Here is a 15,079-nt window from a genome sequence, read left to right on the forward strand (position 1 = left end):
ATGCAAAAGCTTCTTCCCATGAAGGTTTTTTGGGTTGCATGGGTGTGGCTTCATGCATAAACTTTGAGAATTGAGCACTAGAAGGCCAATGTTCCATTGAAAATTGCTGCCAAGCTATCTCTTCCCTACAACGGGAAACAATGAAACGAAATTAAAAAGTAACAATGAAAAAGGAAAATAATAAACAGAAATTAAAAATTTTCGTAAAAGAAATGTAAGGGAAAGAACTTAAAAGAAGGCAGTGCCAATAAGCCTAATAACTAATGGACAAAGAATTCCAGCACAAAGAGAATCATACAGTGGGTACCGCAACCTTTTTGGTTTTTGTTTTCTTTTTCTTTTAAAAAAATAAAATAAATTTTAAAAAAAAAAACTATGAAAACTAAACTAGAAAAATTAAGTAAAGCGCAATTAGCAAGCTGAATTGGAATTAAGGGGCAATTCCCGGCAACGACGCCAAAAACTTGATGTATATTTAAACTAATCTAAATAATAGATTAATTTAAACCAAATTAAACTCGCAAGCGCACAAATCAATTGTAGCAATATATGCAAATACAAGGTCGACCCCACATGGATTGCTTTTAATACCAATTTAACCAATTAAGCATGCTAGACTTAATTAAACAAACAAAGGATAGATTGAATCGAATAATTGAGTAATTGATTAACACTAAAATTAATAAGAAAAAGAAAAGACAACTAATTAAAATAAGCAAATGACAAGAAAACCTAAGGTTATGAATTCACCAATAACAATCCTATTTACTTTTCTTAGCCAACTACTATCCAATTACCATGTCAATGTTAAAGGTTGTTCTTTCTAAGGTATGAATTAATCCGTGGTCAGACATCAACTCTTATATCTCTACATGATAATTATATCCTATTGGTTAGACATACAATTGAACACATAAAAACCCATTAAGCATAAAAGAATCATGTCAACCAAGTAGGACTAGCTTGATATTGGTCATCCTCACTAGTTTGTCTACTCTTCTTAATCTTAATTCCAATAAACCTAATTGATTGGTCATCCTCATAGATTTATCTAACTATCTAGATGCAAAATTCCTGAAGGTGATCAATCATTAGAAATTCGAACCTAGAATAAAATACACACAAAGGTTAAGAATATAACATGGCATATAATCGGATAATAATTGACAAAGTACTTCACAAATATTCATGTCATGGCTTCATCATAAACCTTACTTGGGAAACATGTCATCTGTATTGTACACCAGTTTTGGGGTCGATTTATCTTCTGGAAAATTATGTAAAAATATGGAAAACGTAGCTATATATCTTATCTTTCCATGCATTTATCGCACGTCATTGGAAAAAATCGAGAAAGCCTTCAAATCTTCATTCTTTCACAGTTGTGCAATTTTGATGGGAAAACAACTTCTGCGGGATTGATTTGTAAAACTAGAATGAGCTATCTTCCACTGCAAAGTGCTTTTGGCATTCTTCTGAAGATTCGTTTTGTACTCATGGACAGCCTTCCCCGATAACTCCATGGACCGGAGTTGGTGTAGTGACTCCAATTTCTCAAAACTACGCCAACTCCAGTCCATGGAAAAATCAAGAAAGGCTATCGGGGGGGCCAAAACGAATCTCCAGAAGAATGCTAAAAGCTATTTGCACACTCCGAAGGATCTCACACCTAGGATTTGATATTCAAAACCTTCAATAGGGGTGGATGGATAGAAAGCGAAGAGAAACAAGATCAAGATCGAGTTCAAAAAGTTCAAAAAAATTGTGGAGGTGGAGTTTAAGGACGACAATAGGAGCAACAAATGACGATGAGGACGAGTAGGAATTCAGTTTTCCCTTTTTGTGATTCAATTATGTATTCAATTCATGTTTTACTAATGCGAACAAACATTGGCATCATGTTTTCCTCATGTATTCAATTCATGCTTTCCTTATGTAAACTTAAATTCGAACTGACCATTTGACTATGGGCATTGGCTTTGAGGTGTGAGTCGCTAGACTTGCATTATGCTAATTACCTCGTCCCCCGTCAGTTTATTATTTATTTTTTTGGTTGGTGCAATTTCTGTTTGTTTATGGATTCAAGTGGCTTATCAGCATGCCCTTACCGTTGGCATTTTGTCTCATTGGACATGATTACCTTCTATGGATGATTACTAATTACTTTAAATCTTCTACTCTGTTATTAAGGAGAGATATTCATAGCGATTTCCCACTAAATTTGTATAAAAAGCTGTCAAATTTTCCCTTGAATTTTAATTTCAATTGATTACTCATTAAATTGTAAATTTAGCCAATTGACCCCCTGAAGTTAGATTTGAGCAAATTTCATCCAATTTTCCATTCAACTCAGTTAAATGCGCGACACATGCCAATTGTCTAAGGGAAAAAAAAAAATTTATCCCTAATGTGGACATTCTACATTTTTCCCATCTTTTTCTCTTATGCTAATTCGCTCCGTACACTTTTTGCTTGAATTAACCATGAAAGTCTAATTAACAATTGCAAAATATTTGGCTTTGTGCCCAATTTACCAAAACGAAATCAACAATTTTTACAAGAATTAGTTTTGCACTTCGAGTGCTTTAATAAAGTTAACAAATTACACAAAAAAATATGCACCAGTCTTGCACCTTGTGCCAAAATCAAAGAAACCTATTAAATTTGTAGTTCTGCAGTATAATCCTATTAAAAGAACAATTTAATCTCAACAGCAAAGCTCTTCATTAATAGCAACAAAGCCATCCAACACATCATAGTTAAACTCTCCATGGTCTTGTGTCATGCCCTAGACCCTGGGTCAGTGGAAAACTTAACCCCCTACCCAATACACGTGGAAAAAATAAAACAAAAAACCGAACTTCTCTTAGAAGGAACACATGACTTATGAGTCATGAGATGCAAAGCCAAGTGGCAACTCATGATAGGTGAGTGCCACATCATCACATGAAGTGTCATATGAGTATGTAGATACTTGACAAGTAAGATATATAGATGGCTTGCTAAGGCTAATGTGTTGTCAACAAAATTAATGCTTTGATACCATTATGTCACGCCTCAAATTCAGGGTCAGTGGAAAAATTAATTTCGTGCTCGTTGCGTGAGTAAAAAGTAAAATAAAACAAAAGGATGAACTTCTCTTATAATAAGAACTCCAAAAACCAGTACAAGATGTACAAAAATAAATGAAACCCTTAAATCTTTCTTGTCTAACACAACCTCAGCTCATCTAACACATGTCCTGTGTCAACCCTACAATGTCTAAAATGGATAGGGTGAGTGAAACCACCGTTAGTAGGGACATAGGTCTTATCTATAATAATTGTCAAGGCTAAACCAAGTGTAATGCAACACGTAATTAATTATAACATGTGATCATTTTTTCTTTCTTTAAAAATGGAGACAACTAGTGGCAAGTCACGGTAGTAACCATTTAACTAATAAACCATGTATGCAGCTTAACTTTAATTACCCATCCGTTAATCTATATAATAAAACACGCGGACCTGCACGTCTCATACCATTCATTTTACTACTGCAGTGGTGGTTCGAATGCTCTATTCTACAAACTAACACTCGTAACTCAATCAACCCTCAATGATTGTTAGGGATGACGCTGGAACTTTTGTGGCTGCTGCGAGCAAGAACTTCCCTGATATCTACTCCGCTTTACACGCTGAGGCATAATTAGTGGCTAGAGAATGTTTGTTTTGGGCAGTGGTAAGGGGTTTTACAAATTTACAAATTGAAGGTGATCCTCTTCACATTGTTGGGGAGCTCTCGGACTCCTCCTCGAATTGGTAAACTCTCGGTCAAGTTGTGGAGGATACCAAAGCTTTCTTCCCTGCAGTCATTGAAGATTTATTTGCCCACATCCGCCGCCAGGCCAACATAGTTGCAGCTTGCTCGTTATGCTCTTTCAATTAGAAGTCCTTGTGAGTGGTTGGAGACCCTCCTACCTTCATTTTGGATCTCCTCATTGAGGATTGCTTGTAATCTCTCTCTGTAATCCTTGATGTACTACCTGGGTTAAACCTTGTTGGGTTTCAACCATAATTAATACATAATCGCATCTTTTCAAAATAAAAATAAAAAATTCGCTTTTGCCCCTTGCTGGTACCAACGAGAGTCGAACTCAACCACACAAAAACTAGTTTCCATTTCCATAACCCAACCTCTGAATATTTCAATAAAATTCATCTACTCCAATATGCAATGACACATGCATGTAATCAACCTTATAAAGATATCCACATTATCGAAAATAACAATAACATGTCAAGGTTCCAATATAAATAATTATATCAGTTATAAACATACTAAGTAGAACACATATTTCACAAAGTTTAAAAAAACAAATACCCCAATAGTGACTAATATATGCCCACGAACAAAGTTTGTATTTTTTACTCTAGTGGTTAAAATTGAAGGAGAGAGGAAGAGAGTGAAAGAGAACATGGGAGTGAGGAGAGAGGGAGATAGCTTGTTTTTTAATTTTTTTTTTTAAATTAGAGATGATAAAATTACTAAGTAGGTGAGGTTTGAAAAAAAATTACAAAATTTTGTTTGTGAAATTACATTACTATCCTTAACTTTTTCGTTATGATAAAAAACAAAGATGCATTTTCATCATCTTTTGGTTGACAAAGAAGATTTCATTAATGGAATTTTAGATAAGTTTTTCAAGAAACTCCCTATCTCAAATTCAAAGCTAAAACAAAAATTCAAGTCACAATTCACTACCGCAGTTGTAATCTTAAACGAAGATCCACGTCACAACTCACTACCACTACCATAGTTGTAATTTATCTTCTATCTTAAATCTTGATGCATTGCTTGACTCGGATGAAACATAAAATGTGAAAAGTGAACGATGAATGTTGATTATAGGACTGGGACAGGGAGGGGACATCTAATGTTGGGACAGAAAACCTTAACTCATTCCCTTCTTCCTCAGAAGCAGAGCTGCAGAAGAACCCCACTGCCATCCAGCACTGACGATACTCTGAAAATGGGAAGCGTAAATAACAAAGCCCGACCATTCATCACGCAGCACCACCAACATCCTATGTGCACCCGCACGCACCAGATCGGAGCCCTCCTTTTTGTCGCCACCTCCTTCTTCTTGACTAGCCTCTTAGACTGCTCCTTCATCCCATTACATAATAAATCGATGGACAAGAACGGCAAAGGCTAGAAGTATGAAAGATTACCATGGAGTGGGTGCTCATGACAATCCTAAAGAGTCTATGGGAAAGGGTTATAGCCATTTGTGTTGCAATTTTTGTGAAATTGCTTCCTTAACTGCAGAACATGACAAGTTAACTGAGTATGCACCTCATCGTTCAATTGAGATGCTTAAAGGCTTGGGAGAAATAAAGAAAAGCCTTTGTGAAAAAGATTGCACAAGTGGTGTTCAAAATTTTAAAGGCAAGGTTGATTCAACTGGTATAAAGAACATGTTGAGAAAATGGATGAGCCTAATAGTTGAGAAACAACAATTGTTTGTGGAGTTAAAAGACAAGCTACAGTCAGACGTCTATGCGGTTGACTGAAGGACCCGCTTGAACAAAAAAAGTCTAAGTCGACATCAAGAGTTAAAAAACTCCCACAAGACGACAAATAGCTATGGAGGTACTTAAATTGTATTATGTGCATGTGCAAAGTGATTAATGTGTTATCTTGCAAATGTAATTTTATTTTTTTGGTCAAATTTTTTTGTAGGAATTTACTTGCACAGGTGAAAGTTCACAAACACTCCATAACGTAGGACATGAGGCTCATTTATTTGACAGCTTGCCTCAAGTAAAGACTTTTAACTCTTTTAATTTTAATAAAGTTATACCAAAATTTAATTTCTAGACATAAGAGTTGAGCTTGAGAATTCAAACTTACTCTTTAAACATAAATGTAGGTTAAAATACACAGGCTACTGCTAAATTCGAGGTTTCGGACGAGGAAGAAAGAGGAAGCAGACCTATTTTTTGTGCCTACGTATACTAAATGCGTTCGGATGATGGGGGGTCTTAATGATAAGGAGATTAACCAGACATATATGTGAAGGTAAATTCTTTTTCATTTCCTTGAGGAACTTTAAGCCTATGTGTTTAACCTCTTCTTATCGTTGCTTGAGCTCGGTGACGTTCTCTGTATTTGATGGGGATACATTTAAGCTCTTGTTATGTTATGCTCATTTGGTCGAATTTTTCCTTGCAGGTGTTAAGTCAAATGCCATATTTCAGGCGATCTGGTGGCCGTGACCACATATTTGTTTTTTCAAGGTACGGTTGTTTCATGATGGTCATCAATGCTTTTCTTGTTTCGGCCTGATTAATGACTTGTTCCGACCTAAACTGTTTCATATGGTGGATGAGTAGTTGTTTTTCTGTTGTATATCTCTATCAGAAAAAAATTTGGGACATAATGTTGATTGTTGAGCACGCATGTTGTAAGAAGGGTAAAACAAAATAACTAATTTGGATTTTTAGCTCTGTCTGTAAATTGAATTAACTGAGCAGTTTCTTGTCTTTACCTATTTGTGTGTGATTTTGAATGTAAAGCGCATATATCCGGCAGATCCTTCTATCTGACATAGGTAGAAGGAAGAAATCGGATTTTAAACATTATATTTTTGTTGTCATTTTTATGGAAATGATGATTTCAGGCTTTCAGTTGCATCAAGATGCCATGGAAAGTGTGATAATTTATTATATTTTCTTATATTTAATGCTGAGAAAATTGTGTAAACTCCATCATATCAATGTGATGGGCTTGCCAAAAGTTACTACGTATGAAAATTTTGTTCGGCTGAAAAAAATTATTTCAAACTCTGTCAAGTTGTTCTGTCAATGATGCTTACTTCTTGCTTTTTCTCAACTGCAGTGGTGCTGGAGCTCACTTATTTAGATCCTGGGCAACATATATAAATCGTTCCATTATTCTCACCCCTGAGGTATTTCCCTATTCCAGCTTAGCTTTTATGCTTAAGCTATTCTACAAATTTTGTAGTGTTAAAATGTGTATGGAAATAGCGACATAGATTTTGACATTCCATACACAAATTTAGTGCTAGATGTGTATGGAATGTCAAAATCTATGTCGCTATTTCCAATTAAAGTCCAGAGGGATTTAATAAGTTGAGAGATTTAATAGGTGGTGTTATTTCATATATATATATATATATATATATATATATATATATATTTATACACACACACACACATACTATTTTATATATGTTAGAAGAGTGCACCTGCAATAAGTTATCATTAAGAAAAGAAAGTTCGGCTTGTCTCGTTGTCACTCTTTCTTTCGTTTCCACATTTCAAGCTGTTTGGTAATGGCATTGCTACACTGGTCCTAATTTGTTCGATTGCATTAAAGATAGTTAATATATGTATGTTAGTGCAGGGTGATCGGACTGATAAGAAAGATACAAGTGCCTTTAATACGTGGAAAGATATCATAATTCCTGGGAATGTTGAGGACGGTATGACCACAAATGGGGCCACCTTGGTCCACCCTTTGCCTATACCAAAGCGGAAGTATCTAGCAAACTATTTAGGCCGTGCACAAGGAAAGGTTGGCCGTCTTAAGTTGATAGAGCTTTCAAGGAAATTTCCAGATAAGGTGTGTTTTCTTGTATGACATGAATTGTGGAATTTTATGCATGTCATGTTCGTCCAACTTTGATGTGGTGTTGATTTCACATATGAAGTTTGATTTTTTCTAGAATTCTATTTACCCTCCGGATTCTGTTAAATGGGAATCCACTTGTAAAGTTTGTGAAACTAAGCAAATGAAAGCACATAAGTAGTTGGAACTTGTGAACCCTAAAGACAAATAGTTTCTATATAATCTTTGAAATGTTTTTATGGTGGATAGAAAATTGCACAGGCACAAAAAAGGTACCAGCTTCATGTTTCACCAACCTTCAGTTCTGTTAGTTCTTGGATTTTAATATTCGAACTCAACATTTGACTATGGACATTGGCTTTGAGCTGTAATTGAGTCTCAAAGACTTTAGTTATGTTGAAGACCTAGACCTTCTCCTTTAGTTTATGCATTTATTTTGTTTGTTTTGGTGGAATTCGTGTTTGTTTTTGGATTCAAATGACTGGTTAGCATGGCCATATCATTTGTCATCTTGTCTCATTTACATGATATTCCTTAATTGATGTTAGTAATTACTTTATTTCTTCTGCTCATTTATTAAGGAGAGAGATTCAAAATATGCCCGTTCATATTATAAACAGTTGGAATGTCCAGAGTTGAAGTTCAATGGTCCCGAAAAATTTGGAAGAATAGATTATTTTGAACACCTGCTCGACGCCAAGTTCTGCCTTGCTCCACGTGGGGAGTCATCCTGGACTCTTCGATTTTATGAGGCTTTCTTTGTGGTCTGTCTGTCTTTCTTGCTTGCTCTCTCTCTCTCTCTCTCTCTCTCTGCTTCCACTTCCCTTTATCTTTCTAGACCTAAACATATAAGATAATAGTCTTGTAGAAATAATGCTTTTCTTGCTGCAACAGGAGTGTGTACCTGTGATATTATCAGATCAAGTAGAACTGCCTTTCCAAAATGTTGTTGACTACACCCAGATATCAATTAATGGCCATCCACTCGAATAGGTCCCGAGCTTTTGCAGTACCTAGAGTCAATACCAGGTCAAATGCAGCACTCAGTGCACTTGTTGCTCTGGTTAATGTTTGTTTCAGCATACCATAGCCAAAACTTGTCCTTTTTTTTTTTTTTTTTAAATGTTGTGGTTCATTGTTGTTTCTCTTGTGCAGATGAATATATAGAAGGGATGATAAGCCGGGGCAGACAAGTAAGATGTTTATGGACCTATGCTTCAGAATCAGCTTCATGTTCGGCAATGCATGCGATTCTTTGGGAGCTTCAGAGGAAAGTTAGGCTGTTTCACCAGTCTTCGGAAACATTCTGGTTGCACAATGGATCTGTTGTAAATAGAAACTTGGTCGAATTTTCGGAGTGGAGACTGCCAATGCCTTTGCCTTGATTATGGCATGGAATCATCTATATAGCTTCTTTGTATAGTTTCTGTGTCTTTCTGAAGTTCATATGTTCATTATTTTTTCATATCTAAAATTTTAGTTGTAAATTGTTTATTGACAATTTTTTTCAGCTTAGTGAGAAAAATCTTACCTCTCTAGGACCTTGTGTACTCCATAGAATTGTAAGTTAATATGAAGGTGGATCCATTGGCCTTAATTTACTAACATTTTGAATTTGATAATGCATTTTTGCTTGCCATACACAGTTAATTACCTAATTTGTCTGGGGAATTTTTTTTTTTAATCAAATGATTGTCTATACTAAATTCATTTAAACTATAAGTTGAGGATTCAAACTTTATGTTTGCAATTTGCCAATGAGTTGATTCTGCTTCGTAGGTATTTGTTTTTTGTTTGCTCGCATCCACAGCTTCTTAGTTAAGAATGTTTATTTTTGCACTCGAGATTCTATTTTTGAATTCCGCTTCTCTAAAAATATAACGGACTCGTAAATAGGACGCTTAGAACTAAAAGGTAAGCCAGCGCCAAAGAGATTTGATTCATTGATCACAAGTGATAAAATGCCACGTGTCAGTCCGAAAACGATTAGGGAAAAATCCAGGATTTGTGCACCACAAAATACTCAAAATCCCAGAAGGACCGAGAACCTCAGCTTGTACAGCACTCGCTTGCCAAATGCACAAAGTTTGTTAATCAAAACACTTTGTATTGGTCTTTCCAGAAAACTTTAAAGGGAGTCTGAAATTCTCACTCGTCTTGTGCTTCAAAAGTGGTGGAGGAAATGAGAACAGCCTCACTTACCGGTTGGAGCTTCTCCTGGACTCATCAGCGGCAAGCAATTCCTTCCCACAATTTGGTTGTTCAGTCTTCATTGGAGGATGGAAATTCCAGGACAAAAGTTAGCTCAAGTGCGACAGAGAGTGGCTTGGTTGATGGAGAAGCTGAGAATTTCTCCGGAATTTTGAAGAGACGATCCGTGTTGCTTTCTGCAGGAGCTTCTTTGTTTTCTTCTCAAGTGTTGGGTTTTCCGGGAGAGGGATTGGCAGTGGTGAAACAAGGTCTTCTAGCCGGCCGGATTCCCGGTCTGTCCGAACCGGATGAACAAGGTTGGTATCCTTCATCTTACACTGCTCGTAGCAAGTTAGCAACAAACAATAGTTAAGAGAAATAAGGAAAAACTACATACAATGTAGAAAACCGATTTCCGCACGCCCCTGTTTATTTCTGGCCTTCGGATTGAATGAACTAAAAGAGAATCAAGGACAAAAATATATAGGGTGTGCAGAAGGAGAAAAGGAGTACGGAAATCATTTACCTATAGGAAATATTCTCTTTCAAAATCTACACATTTTAGTTGTACTATGAGATATTGTGTTATCCTCTGCTGCTTTTGATTAAAAAAAAAAAAAAAATGATCTCGTGTTATCCAGACGGTATTTGGACCATATTTCATGTTTCACAAATACTATGAATATTTGCATAAAATGGAGCATAATCCATTATCCATATGCATAGACTGTCCCTTTTGAAAATTAAAAGTTCACAAGGCCGAAGGAATTGGTATTTCAAGATAAAAATTGCTTTTCTCTGCCTTTGATTATATGTAAATGGTCTCATTCACTGGTATGTATATGCTTAGACAGGTTGGAGGACATACCGAAGACCAGATGAGAAGTCCGGAGGGCATGGCGTTGGTTGGAGCCCTATCATCCCTTATCGCTTTTCAGTTCCTCAAGATTGGGAAGAGGTAATAATCAAATCTGTTAAAGCCAAGAGCTTGTGTTGTACATGATATTGGTGTTGCTAAAGAACGTGAAAGATTTAAACTTGAGTTATCCTTTCTTGCATCTTCTCCTCCAATAAATCATGTTTTACCTTCTGTCTGAGAACTGCCTCAATTTTGCATATTTGTCTTCTTTTCCATGCAACAGGTTCCAGTATCAATAGCGGATCTAGGCGGTACAGAGATCGATTTGAGATTTGGTAGCCCAAAGGAGGGACGCATTTCTGTCATTGTCGCTCCCGTTCTGAGATTTGCAGATAGTGAGTCTTGATATAAATCAAGATTTTTCCTCTTATTTCTGCAACACGACGAAAAAACTCAGATGCCAATGCAGTTATATTAGCTGGGTCAATCTTTAACATGAAATTTAAACTCTTGTTGTGATTCACAGATTTAGATGGAGATGCCACAATTGAGAAAATTGGACGTCCAGAGACGGTAATCAATGCGTTTGGACCCGAAGTTATTGGCGAAAATGTTGAAGGAAAGGTTATGAGCATAAATGTTGTACAAGACTCTGGAAGAACATATTACCAGTATGAGTTGGAGCCACCTCATGCTCTGATAACAGCAACTGCAGCTGGGAACCGCCTGTACTTGTTTAGCGTAACTGGAAGTGGTACGGATACTTTTTCTACTTTGACATGCTTCTTATTATGGAAAAAAAATGATTCAATAGCCATACCTGAAGACATAATAAATGCATACTTGCTTTGGATTTTGTAGGTCTTCAATGGAAGAGGCATTACAAGGACTTGAAGAAAATAGCCGACTCCTTCCGTGTCGTCTAAGTCATCTTTTGTAATCTGAGGTAGCATAAAGATAAAATCCTTCATTTTGATTTTCATAAGGGGAAAAAGAAGGAAGGTCTGTGCAGTACAGATGAGTTCTTTGTTACGACAATTGGCAAAATTGTGTTGAACGTGCAGAATACATTGTTGCTAAAATCTCTTTGAAGATCCATTGCTCTGATTTCATGTTCAGAAGTAGATACAAGCTGCCACTCCAGTTTTATTCAATGCCTCAACCAACCATTTCCGTTATCCATTGCTGTGATTCATGTTCAGACGTAAATAATCCTCTGATTTTACGGATAAGCCCGAGATTCTGCTCCCAATCAATTCTTTGCTCATTATAAGGTTGTTTGAAAAAAGGTGTTTGAATTTGTTGAAAGAAATCTTCTGCAGGATCGCCAGAACTAAGCTGCCTTCCAAACACTATGTTGACATGCAGTAACTAAGGCGGGAGCTACCACGTCCTAAGCTGCTGCTCTTCCACGGAGCAATGGTTTACCTAGAAGTACTATATACACGTTATGAGCCACTGGGCACAAATGAACTGCGAGCCGGTGTCTTTTCAAAGCCTTCGCTTATCATGTCAATCCTCGTCCGTTCAGCTTTCTCCCATCTATCACAGGCAGCATATATATTTGACAGAAGCACATAATGTGAATTATCACCTGACCCAACGTTTGAATCGAGGGTGCTAATATCCTTCACTACCTGTTCCGTCATCTCCATATCCATATAAACCCGGCATGCTCCAAGCATAGCCCCCCAGACCATGTCGTTTGGTTTGATTGGCATTCTCTTGATTAAAGCATAAGCCTCTGTTAATCTTCCTGCCCGTCCCAAAAGGTCAACCACGCATCCAAAATGTTTAATCTCTGCTACCAAACCATATTCCTCCATCTTGGAGAAAATTTGTATGCCTTCATCCACAAAACCCCCATGTGCACAAGCCGACAGAACAGAAATAAAGGTTATATCATCAGGCCTTTCATTTGAATCTTCCATTCTTCCAAATAATTCAAGAGCCTCTTTGCACTGTCCATGAATGGCCAGTCCCGAAATCATAGCATTCCAACACACTGTGTTCCTTTCAGTCATCCCCTCAAAGATCAACCTAGCATTCATCAAATCGCCACATTTTGCATACATGTCTACAAGTGCATTCAGAACAATCTGACTAAGCTTTATCCTTCTATGGCCTAACATGTTATGTATATCCTTGCCAATGTCCAACAGCCCAGACTGAGCACAGGCAGATAAAACGCTCACAAAAGTAAATTCATCTGGCTCAAAGCCTTCGGCTTGCATTTTGTGAAATGAGTTCAAAGCTTCTTCGCAAAATCCATTTTGTGCATAGCCAGATATCATCGAATTCCAGTTCACCAAGTTCCGGACTGGGATTTTGTCAAAGATGAACTTGGCTTCCTTAACATCACCTTTCTTGCAATACCCAGAAATCATCGATGACCACACAAAGAAATTACGCTGCGGCATTGCCTCAAAAACTTCCCTTGCCGCCTCCATCTGCCCATTGCTAGAATACCCATCAGCCATTACAGTCCACACAACCACATTCTTCAACTCCTGCGGAACCTGATCAAAGAATCGCCTAGCACTAACAGTGTCTCCACTCCTCGCAAACCCGTCGATCATCTCAACCCAAGTCACAGATGTCCGCATAGACATCTTCTCAAACAAAAACAATGCAGATGTTTTATCCCCACTTCTCAAGTACCCACCTATCATCGCATTCCATGTGACCACATTTCTCTCAGGCATATAATCAAACACTTTCCGGGACTCAAAAACTTGCCCGCATTTCGCGTACATGTCAACCAATGACGTGCCAACCAAGACATCAGAATTCATACCAAACTTGATAGACTCGGCGTGCAATGCCTTCCCACGATTTAAGCACGAAAGAGAAGCACAGGCCTTGAGAATCAAAGGAAGAACGCCTAAAATGTAGATTCCTTGACGCCGAATTCGGGTGTACAGGAGAAGCGCTTGTGCGGGTGATCCTTGAGAGAGGTGATTCCTTATAATGTAAGACCAATTTGCAGGATTTGGTTTTTCCGTTGTTGTGCAGAAATCATGGATTTGTTTGAGGTACTTTGGATTTGAGGGGATTTGGTTTTGGTTGTTTTGAGGAGGGCAGTGGGGATTTCCATGTGGGATTTGTGACATAGTTTGTGATTCGAAGTGTTTTTTTTTTTTTTTTTTGTTTTTTTTTGTAGTTTCCACTTTCCCACTGGAATTTAAACGATACGCAATTTGGAGGGAGATTGGATTTCTCGTCATCCGCCGAAGAGGGATTTTTTAGGTAATCTCTCACTTGTTATTTAAACTTTACAAATAATTTAATTGTTCACTACGAATTTTCTATATTAAAAGAAAACCCCTTAAAACTTAAAAATCTCACTCAATCATAACTTAATGCAAATATGAATTGCATTTCCAATCACCCTTATCAATTTTTTTTTCTTCTTAAAACTAAAAAACTTGCAACCACTTAGTACTATGTTCTAGTGGTATTGTTCTTTACTTGTAAGTGAGAAGTATTAGGTTCAATTCTCGTCAAAAACGAAATTGAACCACATTATTATGGCAAACTTGTTATAAGGCTTAGTCAACTTCTTCAGTAGATACTACCATTTGTTATAATAAAAAATTTATAAAAAATAAAAAACCAAAAAACTTGCTGGAGCTTCAGGAAGGAGGCAGGACTTTGTGGGCTGGAATATGTTATTGAGCCCTTGGGCCACAAGGCCTGTGGTGGATTAATGTTGGACCGAACATTATTCTCCTTAGAGAGAGGGAGAGATGAACATACGCTGGACTAATAGTATGACGTGGTATAAATTGTTGTTTCAGTGGTGATCATCAAGTTTAACCAAATTCACTTACGTAATCTGTTCGTCTTCTAAATTTTCAAAATAGTGGACTGTCGTGGTCAAAACTCTAGCTGATTATTTTTTACAGAAAAAGTTACGTAATCTGTTGTTAGAAATGCGAAGGGAAAAATATACTTAAATGTCAACTGCTGTTATCCGTGAAATTCTGTCGTATATCTTATATATATCTATGTTCATACAAATTAAAGAACAAGGTTTGTGAATTGTGTTTGCACTATACCTCCTATATCTCTCTCAATCTTTATTCCCTTCCCTTTTGTTTTTCCTAGTCAAAATTTCTCGAAATTGTTCGTTGTCAATTTACATAACGTTCGTGTTTATAATCAGAACCGTTCATATTATAAATCACCCTATAAAGATCACATCTGCAAAAAAAAAAAAATCAATTAAAACTAAGGTCGTTCAGTCATCAAACTGTTTTAAAACAAATGAACGGTATTGGTAAAAGCATTACGAACCGTCTATTTGCTACAATATATTGACTAGACAACCTTAGTTTTAATTTATTTTTTGTAGAGATGATCTTTACAATGTGATTCATAATATGAACAGTT

At 36.8% G+C, this 15,079-nt stretch overlaps 2 protein-coding genes and 1 pseudogene across 2 annotated transcripts; 2 read left to right on the forward strand and 1 right to left on the reverse strand.

Annotated features, from left to right (window-relative positions):
- The first annotated feature begins 4,700 nt into the window (after positions 1 to 4,700).
- LOC137725106 (probable beta-1,4-xylosyltransferase IRX10) lies at positions 4,701 to 9,058 on the forward strand (annotated as a pseudogene).
- Positions 9,059 to 9,355: 297 nt separating this feature from the next.
- LOC137726103 (psbP domain-containing protein 4, chloroplastic-like) lies at positions 9,356 to 11,849 on the forward strand. The gene is made up of 5 exons (XM_068464974.1): positions 9,356 to 10,142; positions 10,680 to 10,783; positions 10,968 to 11,079; positions 11,211 to 11,438; positions 11,546 to 11,849. The coding sequence occupies exons 1-5, from the start codon at positions 9,818 to 9,820 to the stop codon at positions 11,608 to 11,610; spliced, it is 834 nt and encodes a 277-aa protein (XP_068321075.1). The 5' UTR covers positions 9,356 to 9,817; the 3' UTR covers positions 11,611 to 11,849.
- A 227-nt stretch (positions 11,850 to 12,076) lies between these two features.
- LOC137726102 (pentatricopeptide repeat-containing protein At3g21470) lies at positions 12,077 to 13,947 on the reverse strand. Its single transcript, XM_068464973.1, has one exon. The coding sequence runs from the start codon at positions 13,909 to 13,911 to the stop codon at positions 12,133 to 12,135; it is 1,779 nt and encodes a 592-aa protein (XP_068321074.1). The 5' UTR covers positions 13,912 to 13,947; the 3' UTR covers positions 12,077 to 12,132.
- Between the last annotated feature and the right edge of the window lie 1,132 nt (positions 13,948 to 15,079).

The sequence above is a fragment of the Pyrus communis genome, chromosome 2 (assembly GCF_963583255.1).
Source record: "Pyrus communis chromosome 2, drPyrComm1.1, whole genome shotgun sequence".
Lineage (NCBI taxonomy): Eukaryota > Viridiplantae > Streptophyta > Magnoliopsida > Rosales > Rosaceae > Pyrus > Pyrus communis.